The 15866-nt window shown below is 42.9% G+C and overlaps 1 protein-coding gene across 2 annotated transcripts in view; it reads right to left on the reverse strand.

Moving 5' to 3' along the window:
- The window catches only part of neto1l (neuropilin (NRP) and tolloid (TLL)-like 1, like), a 65589-nt gene that overhangs the window by 11044 nt on the left and 38679 nt on the right, over positions 1-15866 (reverse strand). For both annotated transcript variants that reach the window (XM_062379767.1, XM_062379768.1), the window contains exons 5-8: positions 12057-12098; positions 11690-11817; positions 4304-4386; positions 3482-3627 (exon numbers count right to left, since the gene is read on the reverse strand). In XM_062379767.1, the coding sequence (XP_062235751.1) occupies positions 3482-3627; positions 4304-4386; positions 11690-11817; positions 12057-12098 (399 nt within the window). The remainder of the gene's footprint in view (positions 1-3481; positions 3628-4303; positions 4387-11689; positions 11818-12056; positions 12099-15866) is intronic.

Consider the following 15866-nt stretch of genomic DNA (forward strand, 5'->3'; position numbering starts at 1 on the left):
CAGAGATGATGTTATCTGATCTGAGACAAGAGCAAAGATCCATCCATGAGCAAATATCAGCACGGTATGTTGTTCTCCAATGCTTCCGTGCATACAATTAAGAAGCTTGACAAGAGACGGGATGTGATGTGTGTATCGGGGCCAGAGTCAAATTTCTATCTGCAGCTCCTGAGACAGGTATCCGTCGATGAGGCGTAACGATTCTGACAGCCGAGACGTCTCACAAGCAAATATATCACCCGGGACATAATTGCTTCTTGAGTAAAGATAGGTTTCGCTTTCTTCTACCCCGTGTATAGTTGTGTGTGTTTGTGAAAATGAGCTCCGAACTAAAGTGAGATGAGCAGGTGTGAACTGCGTGAACGATAAAAAAACGGAAGTTTGCGTTCGGGAATGTTGCTCTCCCACCGTAGCGACTCTCTGGGAGTCAGCAGCTTTGAATGGTCCTCTAAAAGCTGCTGGTCCCACTGGGAACCAGCAGCTGGGAAAAAATATAGAAAGGCTCAGGAGCTACTGTGGCAGGGGAACACTTATTGTAAGAAGTGCCCTGTAAGCTGCAAATCCAGTTAGTGCACCTCTAACACACACACACACACAGACACACACAGACACACGCACACACACACGCACACACACATGCACATGCACACGCACACGCACACACACACACACACACACACACACAACACACAGGCAGTGGTTACAGAATTTCCTTTCACGTGGGTGAACCGAATGTAGTAATTTCTTACAATGCTTTTGTAGTACACATCATAGCATTGGACACATCTGCACCACCTGCAGTGATATATATTATTAAGACAAACATAACCCAAGGTCTTCTTACGAGCTTCTTCAACAACGGCTCTGGAACGCCTACTATTCAAACACACTATAATGATGACTGTGGCTTTCTGAGAGAATATCTGCTGATAAAACTGTCATAGAGAGCTTTCTCCCAAATTAATTACGTACTTTTAGAATGGCAATAGACTCCGGTGCAATGAGTGGCTTTAAATCTTCCTATTACTGTTTGCATTAAAGTTTGTACACTCGTAAATATCCGTCCTCTTGTCATGCCAGATGTTTCGCATCAAGATCCATGAATGGACCTTTTTTCGTGCTCTGTCTAACAATGTTGAAGAATATTCCTGAATCTGCCCTGTGATCCAGATCTGCACCAAAATCAAATTCCATGCTCTCGGTTTCAAAGCACAAAACTTTTCCGCGAGCAGATGAGGAAAAAAATCTGTAAAATCATACATAAATATGGATAAGTGTACATACATACATTTATATGAAGATGTACATAATATTTCAAAGGATCAGCCACAACATACAGGTTGTTTTCACCCAGGTAACTTGTTTTAATGCTGTGGCTGATCGGTGTATATGTAATCACTCCTTGTACACAAGTCCTTTAATATAGCTTTGTCTCTTAAAATACCTCAAACATACAAAATGTAATCGCACGTAGTACACACATGTATATTTAGTTTCACTGGGATTTTCTCCAAACTAATCCCTCTGCATACTCCCATAAGCTGCATCGCTCCACATGTACCCATGCACAGTGCTGTGTGCTACTTTTTACAGTATTCTTAAAAAAAACAACCAAGAAACAAAAAAAAAAACAATCTGCCATGACAACGTGGTGAGAGCGCACACCAGACGGGAGTTACTTGTGTTACGGTGGGTGCTCTCCGGAGCGCTCACACACCTGCTTCATTGACAGCCCTGACAGGTTTGGTGCAGTGCTGCTGAGCGGTGGTGGAGGCTGCTCTAGAGTCTAAAGGCTGAGGTCTGGCCGGGGGATCGGCTGAGTGACTTAGGCAGAGGCGTTGCCCCGGCAACAACACATCCTGGCTCCGCTTGGCGAGAAAAAAAAAGAAAAAAGAGACGGCCTTTCAAAGGGGGACAGTGACTCCGCAAACCCAAACCACTCAGCTGCTGCTGTCAGCCGCTCGGTAGATAGTCACACGACCGTCATATCTTTAACCCACAGACATGTAGGTTGATATATATCCAGGACTGGGTGAGGAGCATCGGGCCGATCGTCCTTCAGGGTTTCATGATTTCTCATTGGCGTGGCTGCACTTTGTGGCGTTCAATAAATCCAATCAGCTGCTTATGAAGGAAAAACAAACTGAAAGCACTTTGAAATAACCGGTCTAGGAACATGACTTTATCTTAGATGCATTTTCTCTGCTTCTCAACAGCCTTAATCCCAAAGTGACGCACTGTGGAATAAATAGAGCCTTCTGAGAGGAAGCATCTGGCATTGGGTTTGGTTTCACCACAGTAAAAAGACCGAATCACATCTTAGAATAAAGACAGTGCAATTCTTATAATTAAATAAGTTAATAGCATTTTTTTTAGCAGCCTGTTTACTTATATTTTGAATCTAACAGAGTTTGATTTGAGAGAAAGATAGATAGATATGATATATATATATATATATAAATAGATAGATAGATAGATAGATAGATAGATAGATAGATAGATAGATAGATAGATAGATAGATAGATAGATAGATAGATAGATAGATAGATAGATAGATAGATTGATTGATGGGCATATGGTTAATTGGACAGATGGTTAATTGGACAGATGGATAGATGGATAATGTATTCATCCCAGAAGGGAAATTACAATGTTCCAGTAGCAATTAAAAACATAAAAACACTTTTACTCTTTATTTTCAAGCTCCAAAAGTGCAGATACAATGTTCAGTGTGTGTGTGTGTGTGTGTGTGTGTGTGTGTGTCTGTGGGTGTGTTGGGGTTGTGTACTTACTACGTTTTTGTATCTGTGACGTTGACATGATGTACAGGCCATACTCATAAGCCTCAGACCATCGGCATTCACCTCACTAGTACATAGAATGCCCTCTGCAACCCCTGTCAGAACTACACGCTCTATCACTGAGAAGCATGTGAATGAGAGGACAACCTTGTGTGTGTGTGTTAGTCTGTGTGTGTGTCTGAATTTTAATCTCTCCCAGGTGTTTGGCTCAAAGAGGTAGATGTGAGCATATTGTAGCTATTTCTATTATTCCTTTGTCTCGGTTTCTGTTTCTCTCTCTTGATCCTTCTTTATCCCAATCGCTTTACCTTTTTGAAAATACGGGGAATAGCACACCTGTGGTTCTTCGGCAGTTCAACTCCAATCCAACCATTGTGTCATGTCCACAATCACCCAGCGCCGATATCCATTATAGTGGAAATCGTGTCCCCTGCTTTCCTGCTTGGTGCTGTTTAAATGGTCATAAAACTGAATGGAAACCTCTGACAGCATTTCAATGAATGACATATAGCTGGGCTTCCATCAAGGGCAGCCCTCTTTTCTTTTCAACGTCCCTGTCATGGTGTCGTGAAGTGATGGACAAAGCTAATCCGATTATCTCATTAGGTTGCTGTTGGCGTCTTTATAATAGCCAGTACATGTGCACGTGCGGGTGTTTGCGCTGCGAGTGCTGCCTTACGTTCTTGGTAGGTTGTGAAAAGGATGCGGAAGCGACTCTTGCGGCTGTTCTCGTCCGCCCACATGCGGATGACGCCCAGCGTGGAAACCAGCATGATGTCGTTGGCCACCGTGGAGCAGTACTTGCTCTTGAGGTCTTCCACCGAGCTGAGGCGAGACGGGACGAGAAAGAAACACATGGTTTAGTATCGAATAATAACAGCCCACGCGTGCTGTGCTTTTCAATAATTCACATCAATTAACAGGATGTCAAAGCGGCCGTGGTCGTTACGCATATTCCAGTCCCGTTATCAGTGATCGCAAGTGAATGTTGTCGTTATCAGATTGTTGAGGAGCTCATATTTTGTTTTAAGAACACTGCAGCTCACTACTTCATTATATCCTTATCTCCACACACCAACTATGTTATCAATGATCATAATTTCAAGATAGGAGTCTCAAGAAGTTGTATTCTTACTATTTTAGTAAAGAAATACAGCAGTCCAATGTTTTGGGGAATATGCTTATTTGCTTGCTTGCTGAGCTGTTGATGCAGTAGTAGCTGGTTAGCTTAGCATAACAAAGACTGGCAACCGCTAGCAGCTTTATCAGTTAACACATTATACACAGCAGGATAATCCCCACTGCCGATTCAATGCACGTGTGTTTCTGGAATGACACGGGCCCCTGACACACGGGGAGAGAAATGAAAATAAACTATGTGAGCTAAATCCTCCCCAAAATATAGACCACCGTGATTGGCATGCCAATTGTCCCTCACTGTCAGTCACACACATGCATAACGCAATAGTCCAATCTTCATTGAAATGTCAGAACGTCCCACCTGCCGCCGTCGTACACTGCCACAAAGTTGCGCTTGCACTCGTTGGAGTTGGCCATCTCATAGTCGAGGAAACGCAGGTAGATCTGTGCAGGAGGCGGAGAGGAGAGGAAACACAAGGAGGAGAAGAAGAGATTAATTGAGGGGGAAATTGAAGGACGGGACAACACAGTGGAAAGACATGAACAAAACGAAAGAGAGAGAAGAAGAGAGGGATTTCAGCTCCTTCCTATTATGGCCTGTGCATCTCACTCATTATCCCAGTGCCTGATACAGCAGCTCTTTAATGGAATAAGACTGACAGACTGCAGCTTGTACAAAGTCATTACATACGCATATCAAATGTGAACTCGTAGGCAGACAGAGTCTATTAGCTTTGAAGTCATTATCCATATTTGTTGAGATTACACATTACACAAAAAACCTACACCCTCGTTAAACTTCACGTAGACGTAGGACATTTTCACCACATGCTTTGGATATTCGGGGGACAAAATGTTCATGGACCCAAACAGCCCCCTTGTCCATTCACTTTGACCCTCAATGTCCCAGTGGCCTCGGCATCCTTGCTTGTCACTCATTCATCAGGCCGAGATCACCCAATCACAGCTACGGTTCCGGTCGGCTGCGCACAGCGCTCGCCGTCATTACGGTTAATGAGCGGACCACTCCCGAAGTGTGACTGGGAAATGTGGCGCTTTAAATGCCCAAAGACAAGAGCTGCAGATGGAGCACGATAATGGACCGCGCAACGTCGACTCCAAAATGACGGGGCGAAATGGATCGAAGGGTGAGAACAACCTCGCCAATCCAACCGAGGTCTCCTCCTGGTGTCACTTCTGTTCCATGTAATTAAAAAATGTGTCTTATTCTGCCACTATGTCGGCTAAATTTGCTCCATCACAGGAAACAGCGCATTTTGTTTGGTCTCGCTAAGATAGTGGATTGAAATTCTGTTCCATGTCATTGCAGAGATAGAAGCACACATGTTTAAACTGTTCACAGGGAAAATCTGCCTTTCAGAAACTTAATTTGTGCCCCAGAAGTCATGGGCTTGTATCGATATCACTGTTCTGATCCCTGCAGGGAGGGCCAGAAGATTGAAGAGGCTCAGCGGACATTTTTCAGCTCATGTCACCGGGGAGTGCTTGGGGTTCCAGTACTGCGCCTTTAAATGTGATGGAGATTTCGAGACGGCGCATCCTTAAGTGTCCAAAATCATTTTTCTTAGTAAAGTGGATTAAGTCAAAGAAACAGAGATTAAAGTGGAATTGTCACAATGGCAAAATTATGACTTAGATATGATCCCTGACTAAATATCTCAATACCAATACTGAAATGATACCCCGGCTTGAAGGAATTGAATTATACGCAACAGATAGAATCTAAACGACTTTACAGGGCGAAGTGTTATTAATGTGCAGACCAAGGATTTGCATTGAAATTGAAAATAATTGGATCGAGGTCATAATGTTATTAAATGGTTTGATTCTTTATTTAAGCTACGAGAAATTAAATCTTATTACACCTCAAGGGCTGAGATTTTAATTTTATTCATATTTCATGTCAATAGAAATAATTCAAATATCAGAAAGAGTTATTGACAAAGCTGTGGATGCAGTGGTTATCATTGACAGTAATGATTGAGTTTAATTTGATGATTCATGAGGAGAGTTATTGATCTGTATAGATGTGAATGTTACAGCTTGTAAGTCATGGTCAAGATAGTCTGAACATGTTATTTATTTGGATTCCTTTAAAGGTCAGAATATCTGCCTGCAAGATGCTTTGCCGAGATGGAGGTGTTGCCTCACTCGGTTTACTTTCAAACATCTTATCCAAGCTTTGTCGTGTATTAGGATTTAGCAAAAAGTAGCTGCTGTGGGTGAATGCTGTTTGAAAATGGCACATGACCAAAGAAGTTAATGTGAAATTATAAAAGGTCATTAATCAAGGTTAAGGTTGTGGTTAGGTGCTCTCCACCGAAATTCCCTCCATTTGTGTTAAAGTTCAAGAAGCAAGTAATTGGAAAAAGTACCAATGATTATGTTAATTAGGACACTTGGCCCCATCATTCCATTGAAGCCAAATTAGACATGGAGTTTTGTACCAAGAGTGCATTAAATGCAGTAGTCTGTAACCAATAAAAGCGAATTCAATCAGGGGGGACTAATTACAAATAGAAAAACATTGTTGATAAAACACTTTTTTTAATAGACTTCATTCGGTGCTAATGGCTGATAAAAGTAATGAAATTACCTTTATTACTGAGCACAATCCCCCATCATGACCATCATAACTGAATGTAGCAGGAGTCATGAAGCGGAAGGTGTACAGACATTCATGGTCCTCTGTGTAGGAATAGTACTGACATTCTGTTCTGCCAACATCAGGTCAAAACAGATTTGTTTGTGCATTCATGGTACAATTATGACAATTATGACATAGCTGATCACTTTACTAATTATCAGGTTAACATTAAATTCTGCAGTGGCTGGTGGCCTGGTGGCTGGCTGCAGTACAGCTCATAAACCCGGCCTCCTCAATGTTCTGAATAAGGTATGGGCCAAAGTAAAAAGTAAAAGTACACGTTAGATGATGTTTTCTCACAGATTGTTTCTGTCATTCAAAGGGAGTTGTTGTAACGTTGCTGTTTCGGTAAATTTGGTTTTAATTAAGTATTTGGACCTCGATACCGTCTAACCATCACTACGCTGGCAATAAACAGTCAAGATGGCAGTGCTCGTATGCCAGATCTTCATTTCTGGAAAGTGAGAGGAAGCGGAGTGCTAATAGTTGCAGGCTATAGAACAAAGTAAAAAGAGCGATTTCAATTATCGCTACATCGGCAGAGTAACACAGATAAAAGAAAAAAGCCTTTCCATCAAGTTGCCACCTACACACACCTTTTTATGCTTTAAAATCACATCCCTATTAATAACTACAATTTTTTCATCCCTGTGATATCTCTTCCATTCACTTAAGCAAAACTCAAACACGTGACTGTGCAGGTGTTAGAGAAAGCTTTGTAACTCTCCGTGAGTTAGAGCAACAGATACAAAAGCTTTGGAGGTTTTTCTTTCTTTTTACAGCTTCCATAGATGAAGTCCTCCAACTGAACGGCGATGAAGAAAAATCAGGAGTGCAGATGGCATCTCAAAGCCACGTGACGGCAATGGATCAGATAGATACAATCACCAATTTGTAAGGCGTGAGATTGGCCACAGCAGGAAAAGAGCCCGTTTCGTCATTGATTCCACGGCGTCTAATTACGGCACAGAATCCATCACTGACTGCCAGAGAATATGTTCTCACTGTTCTCTGTTAAAAAAGGGGCATGTAACGGCATCAGTGCTTGTTCATTACGGTCAGAATGAAGGTCCATATTGGGGCCATTATCGCCGGGGGGGTTAAGAAACGGGAGGTGTCAGGCGGTGCAGGAAGCGGTGTGTGGTGGGGGGGTGCTGACCGTTATGAGTCCAAATGAGGGAGGTTAAAAAATATTGCTCTCCAGCTAACAACCGTCAGCTGGACTCGGACAGCTGTCCAACCAGGACAGAGGAGGAACACTACGAGAAAAACAGAGTTCAGTTGACACGAGGTGTAATTATGACAAACTTAGAACCCAATTATATTTGTTAAAGCATCAATTATGCCTTTATCTTCCCTGATGTACTCACAAGTTATCTTTAAAAGGGGAAATTGCTGCCGACGGCTGCATGTTGTTTTTTTTGCTTTACTTACAAACCGGTAAATCTATTTTTATTCTTTCTGAGAAATCTATCTGTAAAGCTGTCATCACAACATAACATGTGGAAATGTAAAGCGATCACGTTATGGCATTATAATTGGTGCAGTGCCGTCACTTCTGGCAACAACACATGGCCATTATTGCTTACTTGCAGGTACACATTTCACTCAGTCCTCAACCCTCATGCCACCCCTTCTCTGCCATCTGCCGCCTCACCCCTTAACTCCCTCTCTATACATTCAGACCTCCAATAAAATGCATTATTAAATATATCTTTTCCCATTTTGCCTCCTCCTCTGTCCCCCTCTCCTCAGCTCTTCCTCTCCGGAGCTCTCCGATGCAGTCTAATTAGAGCCTCCGGTATAGGATGTCATTATCTCTCTGCTGTTTCTGGCACACTGGGTACAGTGCAGCACTGTATCAGCATCGGGAAATGAAAGCCTTGCCCTGCATGCATGCACACGCAGTGATGGAGAGATGGTGGCGGTGGCGGTGGCGGGGGGGAGGGGGGGGGGTATCATGTGCATCTCCTTCACTGCAGTAACATGTGAGCGGAAACGTCTTCGACAGAGAGAAGACGTGAGGAGCCAGAGGAGACAAAGGGAGATACTGTAAGTTTTATATATTTTATGTGTAACTGGGTGTGAGCGCTTGTGACGGGGGTATAAGAGCTCCGGGCCGCTGTGTAATAGATAAAAATGTATTTGCTGCCTTGTCCATCAGTGTCAATGACTGTCAGCCTTTGCCCCACCACTCGCCTTGTGAGGCGCTCCTGCAGGGCCAAATGTGACACTGATTCAGTCCAGGTGAAATACATCATCACCCTGCTGGGCTCAGTCACTCTTTTGCTCTTTCATGCACGGACCCCGGCCTCGGCTTCACACGCATGGATTCAAGAATGTGCCACAAAACTGACTTATGGCCCCCTTTGGCACAGAAGCATCAATGCATTGGCTGACTTGTTCACTTTACTTCTACTGAGCTCAGACAGCAGGAGTTTCGGGCTGATTTAAACCCCATCGGAGGAGGAATGTGGTCTGGAACCTTGGTCAGTGCTGATGCTCGGCCCAGATTATCTGGTGGTGTGACGGGCTACAGAGCCATTCTCCAACCTCCTGAGCTGCCAGCAGAATCGTCTGGGCCACACCGGAAGAATAGATACAACCTGTGTTGACCCAGTCTTTCAGAACATATCCTCATCACCCTTTTGCTTTTTGCTTATTGATGCTAGACCAAGTTGTCCCCTCCACACCACTCTCCATTCTGTTTACGTCTGCTTCCCCATGAGGTCACTTGAGAGACGTTAGGCGGTGCATCGCTGCCTATGGAGCAATAATCGTAGTTATATACTGTAGTGTGTAAATGTGCCATTACTTTCTAATCTTGTATTGTGGGTGTGTTTACATTTACAGCAAAGACTATCGGTGAAAACTCTCCTTATGTTTAGAATGCCACTTGGGGGACTCGGGAACCTGTTCAGCTTTTTGGTGGTCAATAATTGAAGTGGATATTACCTGTTCAATAGTAAACTTATTGTGCAGCTTCACATGAGTGCTAATCATAATGTTTGTAGGTGGGTGACGGAGTCGTACAGTTCATGTGGCCTTGGGGCTTAAAGCGGCTGAATCTGAAGGTCATTTCTGAGTAATAACAGGTGAAATAGACCTTTTATTCTATGGGCTTCAGCAGGAAATATGCAACCCAAGAATATGCCAGATAAGAGCAACTGCCATGGCCATGAATCACAGGCCTCTCGAATATTATCAGCCGGTCATATCATAAACCAGTGTGTGTGTGTGTGTGTGTGTGTGTGTGTGTGTGTGTGTGTGTGTGAGTGTGTGTGTGTGTGTGTAAAGTAAAAGAGCTTGCAGCACAATATGAAAAAACAGCGTGAAAACGTACTGCCAACCAAATAAATGCTTCCATTTGGGACAGAACACAGTTCAACGGCTTTGCTAATGTGTAATGAGTTTAAAGATATCTCCATGGTGGCCACAAATAGGAAAGGATAACATCTTGTAGCATTAACAGGCGCTGAATTAGTGAAACAAATTGTGACACGGTTCAGCTGCACAGCTTTATCTCATACTTGGGAGTAATGGCACGATGCATACATTTAGACAAATAGGTCCCATTATGAAAAACTATACACAAGTCAATATTTGATATGGATTGACGTCAGCTTTTGCAATAACGCATAGCATGTTCTGTCCTCACTGCTGGAACCACTTGATTTGTAAAGTGTACCATTGGCTGTTTGGTTGATTGAAGCCTGATACTCAAGCATCTGACGTCATGTTGCCTGCAACGCCATAGGATGACCCTAGAAGGATCTGGCCTTTTGAAGCTCTCATTCTTCTGGGATGGAACAATGCATTGGTCTGCTGCATTTGTCAGAGCCTTTGAAATGGGACAGCCTAGTCGTGCTGAAATGAAGCAACCGGCCTTCGAAGGCCGCTTCCAAACGATACGGCTTCAGACTTCTGGAATTAGTGGATAGGTATTCAAACTTTATGCTAAAAAATATCTAAGTAAGAGGCCTAGGATACCTCCACATTTACTGGCACAGTATCATGAATGTGGCCAAACCTTTTAAATCCTCGGATAAGAGCTTCATAATACCTCCTGTCCTTGGAAGAATTGTTCGAACCATAAAAGTCAAAGTAAAAATGTGGTCTTATTTTGTTAAATTAAATGCACCCAGAAGACGGCTAATAGCATTTAACCACTGGATTTACTGCAGCCCTGTACTGCACTGTGTGTGTGTGCACGTATATGATGGAGTCGTACAGTATAGACTCATGGAAAGTTATGGCATTTAAAAAGTTGCCTTTTCCTGCTCTGCTGCTCTACCCTTGGGAAACTTTTAATCCCGTTGAGTTAATGCAGCACAGGTACCTCCAGTAGATAAGGAAGAGTGTCTAATATGTAGAATATGTAGGGGAGGTGTGTGTGTGTGTGTGCGTGTATGTGTGGGCTTGCATGTCTGTATTAGTATATGCATGCAGGGCAGCATGGCCAACACTGGCAAAGAAAACAAATACGGGTGGTGGAAGGCCTTAGGGTCAAACTGCATGGCAACACTATTTCATCAGCACAGCCTCCCTCTCTCCGTCTGCCTGGTGTACAACCACTCCCTCTCCTCTCTCTCCCTCTATCTTCCATCCCTCCATTCCTCTTGGCAACAGCTTGCTGATTAAAAAAATGGACCTGACTCCAAGTAAACCCTTCTGCATATCTGTCTGACCCAACAGGGGAACAAGTCTCCTCACAGCCACAAGGACTCACATTGGGACCCTGCTGACAGCTAGAGACAAACCATGCAATATCAAAGCTTCCTGTTGCAACCCGTGATCTCCCTGCATGTGTGGATGGATGCAGGATGGAAACAGCAAATTAATGAGAGAAAAAAACACCCGTCCTCCATAGAAGAGGATGGTGATTGTCAAAACGAACAAAAGACTTACAGCCTCTATTTTCTTTCTTGATTTTCTTTCTGACGTAACTGCGCTCTGCTGTCATCAACCCAGCTTGATGGGAGCACACAATTTCATTTCCATTTTATTTTATTTGACATTTCAACGTCCGCCTTTAAATCGAATACACAGTGGGACGCGAGCGGAGCTTATGTCACTAACCTTGGAGCGTGGCGGAGCACGGATGTACCATTTGCAGTCGACGGCCTCGGTAGGGCCAGCCTTCCCATCTCTGGTGATCTGATGAGACTCCACGATACCTTCTGGACCGACCATGTCATACTGACAGGCTGGAACAAACACAGAAAAACAAATAAACACACACTGTCTCACAAATCTGACACACACAATATATATATATATATATATATATATATATATATATATATATATATATATATATATATAACTGGTGTAAACAGTGTATAACCTTTATTGAGATGGTAAGAGTGTTGAGATAGAGAGTGAATGTGGAAGACAAAGAGAAAGGACGAAGCAGAGACAGAAAGAGAGAGAGGAGTATACCTACAGGGCAGAGGTGGGGGAACTCCCAAGTCTGCAAAGTCTGGATCTGAGGAGAGAGCAGAGGAGGGGATATTCATTTTTAATACACGATTACAAAATCAGGATTCTTCCACAGCGACAAAAACAACCAGGTGTAACATGGTGCTGAGGAACTTCCCACAAAGAGCTGCTCTTCCTCCGGAATTGTTTTGGGACCCTTGAACGCTTTGCTACTCTTCTCTGGCACCGCCCAAACAAAAGCTGTTACACAAACCAGCTGTCGTGCCCACAAGTTCAAAAAACGTGTGCTCATAGGACACAAGCTCCTGAGAGGGAGATGCTTTATTTCAGGCTTGCGACACATGATTGTTGAACTCTTTGGAGAATGCAGACTTCCCCAAACCACCCTATTAATGTAATAGTGTAGTTATCTAAAACTTAAACGGAGAATTGCTAATTTTCTATTGTAAAACAAATTAAGAGAATGAAAATCAGCACTCTTAAAACACGTAAAATGACCCTCATTAGAGCCACAGTGGAGTCGACCAAATTTACCGGCAATTAAGACTTTGCAAGCAAATTTGGAGGACGAAGGTCAGACCTTAACGCTGCAGATGTTCTCTTGGGGTTGGATTCCACAGGGTAATCAGTAAAATGTTCGACCGCGTGTCAGAGCAACTTTGACAGTGATTTGGTTTAATTGGCGTCAGTAGATTGAAGACATGAGGACCCAGAAGCGGTCAAAATCACTGGTATGAAATCAAAACCGTGTAAACCAGCTGAACACAGTTGTGGAGGAATCATATATCAAAGATGGAGGCGTGAGTCTGACAGTAAGGTCGATGTCACGTTGTAGCTGACTTGCTGATTTAGGGTACACATGATACTCTTCAGTCGCATTTAGAATAGAAAAAGGGCAATGTCACATTTCGATATAGGGGAGAGGGGCGAAACAGCCGATGTGAAAAATGTGTTTCTGATTTGAATTACAATAGTGTAATAATCATTTCCTCTTCATTAAAAGTGTGTTTATATTTATGTATTTGTGTGATAAAGGTTTTTTGCATTTTACTTGTATTTCCCTTTAATTTTCAATATGTTTTAACTCATGGCAATTTTAGTATTTGGCATATTTATAAACTGTATTCTCCGTACTTTATTTTTGGTATTTGTAAATGTTATGATTATGCGTAGAATGACACAGCTGAAGGGGGCCTCACCCGGGGCACCATACAGGCTGCCATATCACCATACACTGCAAGTTCTATCTTTGTTCTGTTTAACAGCGTCACAACAACCCAGAACTCAAGCTTAACAGAGATTGAAGAAAGAGCAGAATTATTAAAACGTCCTCAACAAAAGGTTTCAGAGAATTTTTGCAGACGGCTTGGGACTATGAATCTAATCCTCAACCAAACACACAGAGAACAAAAAACGGAAGTTGAACAAAGCGGCGTTAAGTTGGTGTGTTTTGTCGAGTGATTCGGATACAGGAAGCACATAAAGTTTTGAAAGTCAGCTTGAAGCGGAAAAGTTTAAAAGCAGTCGTTCTGTCTAATGTTGCAATAAATTACATCAACAAGCCTGGGCCTTTCTGAGGTGTGTTCCCTCTGCTCTCTTGTGCGGCATCACAGTCTCCTCTCACATCTCCAGAGATTCACTATCACTGCAGAGACGACAGAAAATGAGTCTTGATCTGTCTCCGCTGCTCTTTCACGACCATTTCCGCACATGTGCTTTGTAGGGAGGCTTGTGCGTGTCTGAGCCCCAGCTGAATTTTAAACCACCTTTGAAATGGAGGAATATTGCCATCAGAATTCACCTCAAGACTGCAAATAGCTCTGCCACATTTTCCAATACGATTATAAGAAAGAAAAATAATGAAAATCAATGAAGTCGCCACAGGATAATTGATCTTTGTCTTTGAAATAATAAAAACCCCGGGCCTCCATTTGACTCCAACCTACGAGCGGGTGTGCTTTCAAAGATACGCCATTAGCCAAGAGCTCCGGGACTGCATCCATTTGAGGATAGACCCCGAGGAAATAGGAAACACAAAAAAAAAGGCCTTGCCTTAAATCTGATTGTTCCTCGCCAAATCGAGACATGGCCGCCGCTGACTGAGCTCAGTGTGGAAAATGAGCTCTGATTGCGTGAACACCTTGTCTAAATGTCACTGTTTTTCTTTTCTTTTCTGTCTGCGTGTATGCCCTAATTTTCCCGTCTAGACATGAGTCAGAGCTCTGCTGTGTGTGCAATGGACAAGAGGAGCAAATCCCATGTACCTTGCAACGTTGCGTGAACATCATATAAAAAAAAGAAAAAAAGAAGAATGAAACAGTGGTGGGGGGGGGGGGGGGCGAGATGGAGGAAGGAGTACTCAGTGAGTTTGATGATGACATTCACTGGATAAAAACCAATAATCAAAGCAGAAAGATTCTTGGCCTGATTTCGGTTGTGTTGTCGTGGGGCTTCGGAGGAGATGAACCTCCACCGTACAGTGAAGAGAAAAATACCTGTGGCAAATCGAGCCTGGCTGCAGGAACACATTCCTCTGTCCTCTGTGCTGTCAACACCAAGCGGCACGTAGTAAAACATCTGTGTGAACTCAGAAACAGTGTCAACGAGCTTACGGCCTTACTCCGTTTCCCGCCTCATTCACTGTTGCTTTCAACTAAGGCCCAAACGATCCGATCAGTGAAGAGCTGAATGTCATCTCGTGACTCCTCTGGTCTTGAACTTTTTTCTCTCTTTTGTGTGAAGTAATGCTTTGTTCAAACAAATCCAGCCCTCTCTGCCTCGCGATGATCTTTTCTCTGCAACTATTCTAACTAAAATAAAAATATTTTTTTCGTCATCTAAACTACAACTTAAACGACACATTAATTAATCAACAAATCATTTCAGCTGTATGTCTTTTTAAGCAATAGAAGCAATACTTTGGAAATTCTCCACGATCCCTGTATGGTCTTGCGCCGGTACACATGTCTCATATGATCAGAGTGTATGAACCAGTTCAGCTCCTCAGGCCCTCTGGTTTTCGTACCAGTAAGCTGTTCCAAAGTGCAGGAGCAGAAACCTTTGGTGAGGCAACCTTTTGCTTTAGTTCTCCAAGCTGCTTGAAGTGTGGGAATCTTTAAACACAAGCTTAAAACCTTCAATATCTCTTTTACCTGGCTTTCAGTTTGTCTAGACATTATCTTACTGCATCTGCTATGTTGTGTTTTTCAACTGCCAGTTAATATCAGTTTGTTTTGATGATATATCATTAAGTTTTATTTATTCTATTTATTGTACTGTTTGAAGTTTTTATGGCATTTGATATTTTGGGAAATCTACAAATTTGCCCTTTTATCGTCAGCATTTTCATTTGTTTTGTCTTGGCATTGCCTCGTCAGTCTGTTGTGAAGCACTTTGCGCTGCACTAACCTATATGCACGGTGCTAAAGCAAATACAGTTTGATTGATTGATCTGTCCAAAGCTTAGCTTAGCATTAAGATTAGTTGCTTACTTTTATTTTTGTAACCTCTGTGCAGAACCATGCTCGCTTCTCACTCATGGATTTCTTTGTATTTTCCTTGATCCATGTCTAGGAATGTTGCCTTTATCGGAATGTAAACACGCGTGTCGTGGGCAGGTAGTCGGGCGGGGGAGCAGTCAGGCACGAGGGATGAGATTCATGAGAAAATCAAAGTGGAAGAGACTTAATGAAACGGTGACCTTCAGGTCATCTGTGCTGGTTGCGCTAGAGATTTATGCTTTGGCATCTTTTACCCCCCACTGTCACAAGGCCAAGCAACCTCTGAGGAATGGCGACAGGTGCATGCACACACA

Source organism: Platichthys flesus, chromosome 21, assembly GCF_949316205.1.
Source record: "Platichthys flesus chromosome 21, fPlaFle2.1, whole genome shotgun sequence".
NCBI classification, from domain to species: Eukaryota; Metazoa; Chordata; class Actinopteri; order Pleuronectiformes; family Pleuronectidae; genus Platichthys; species Platichthys flesus.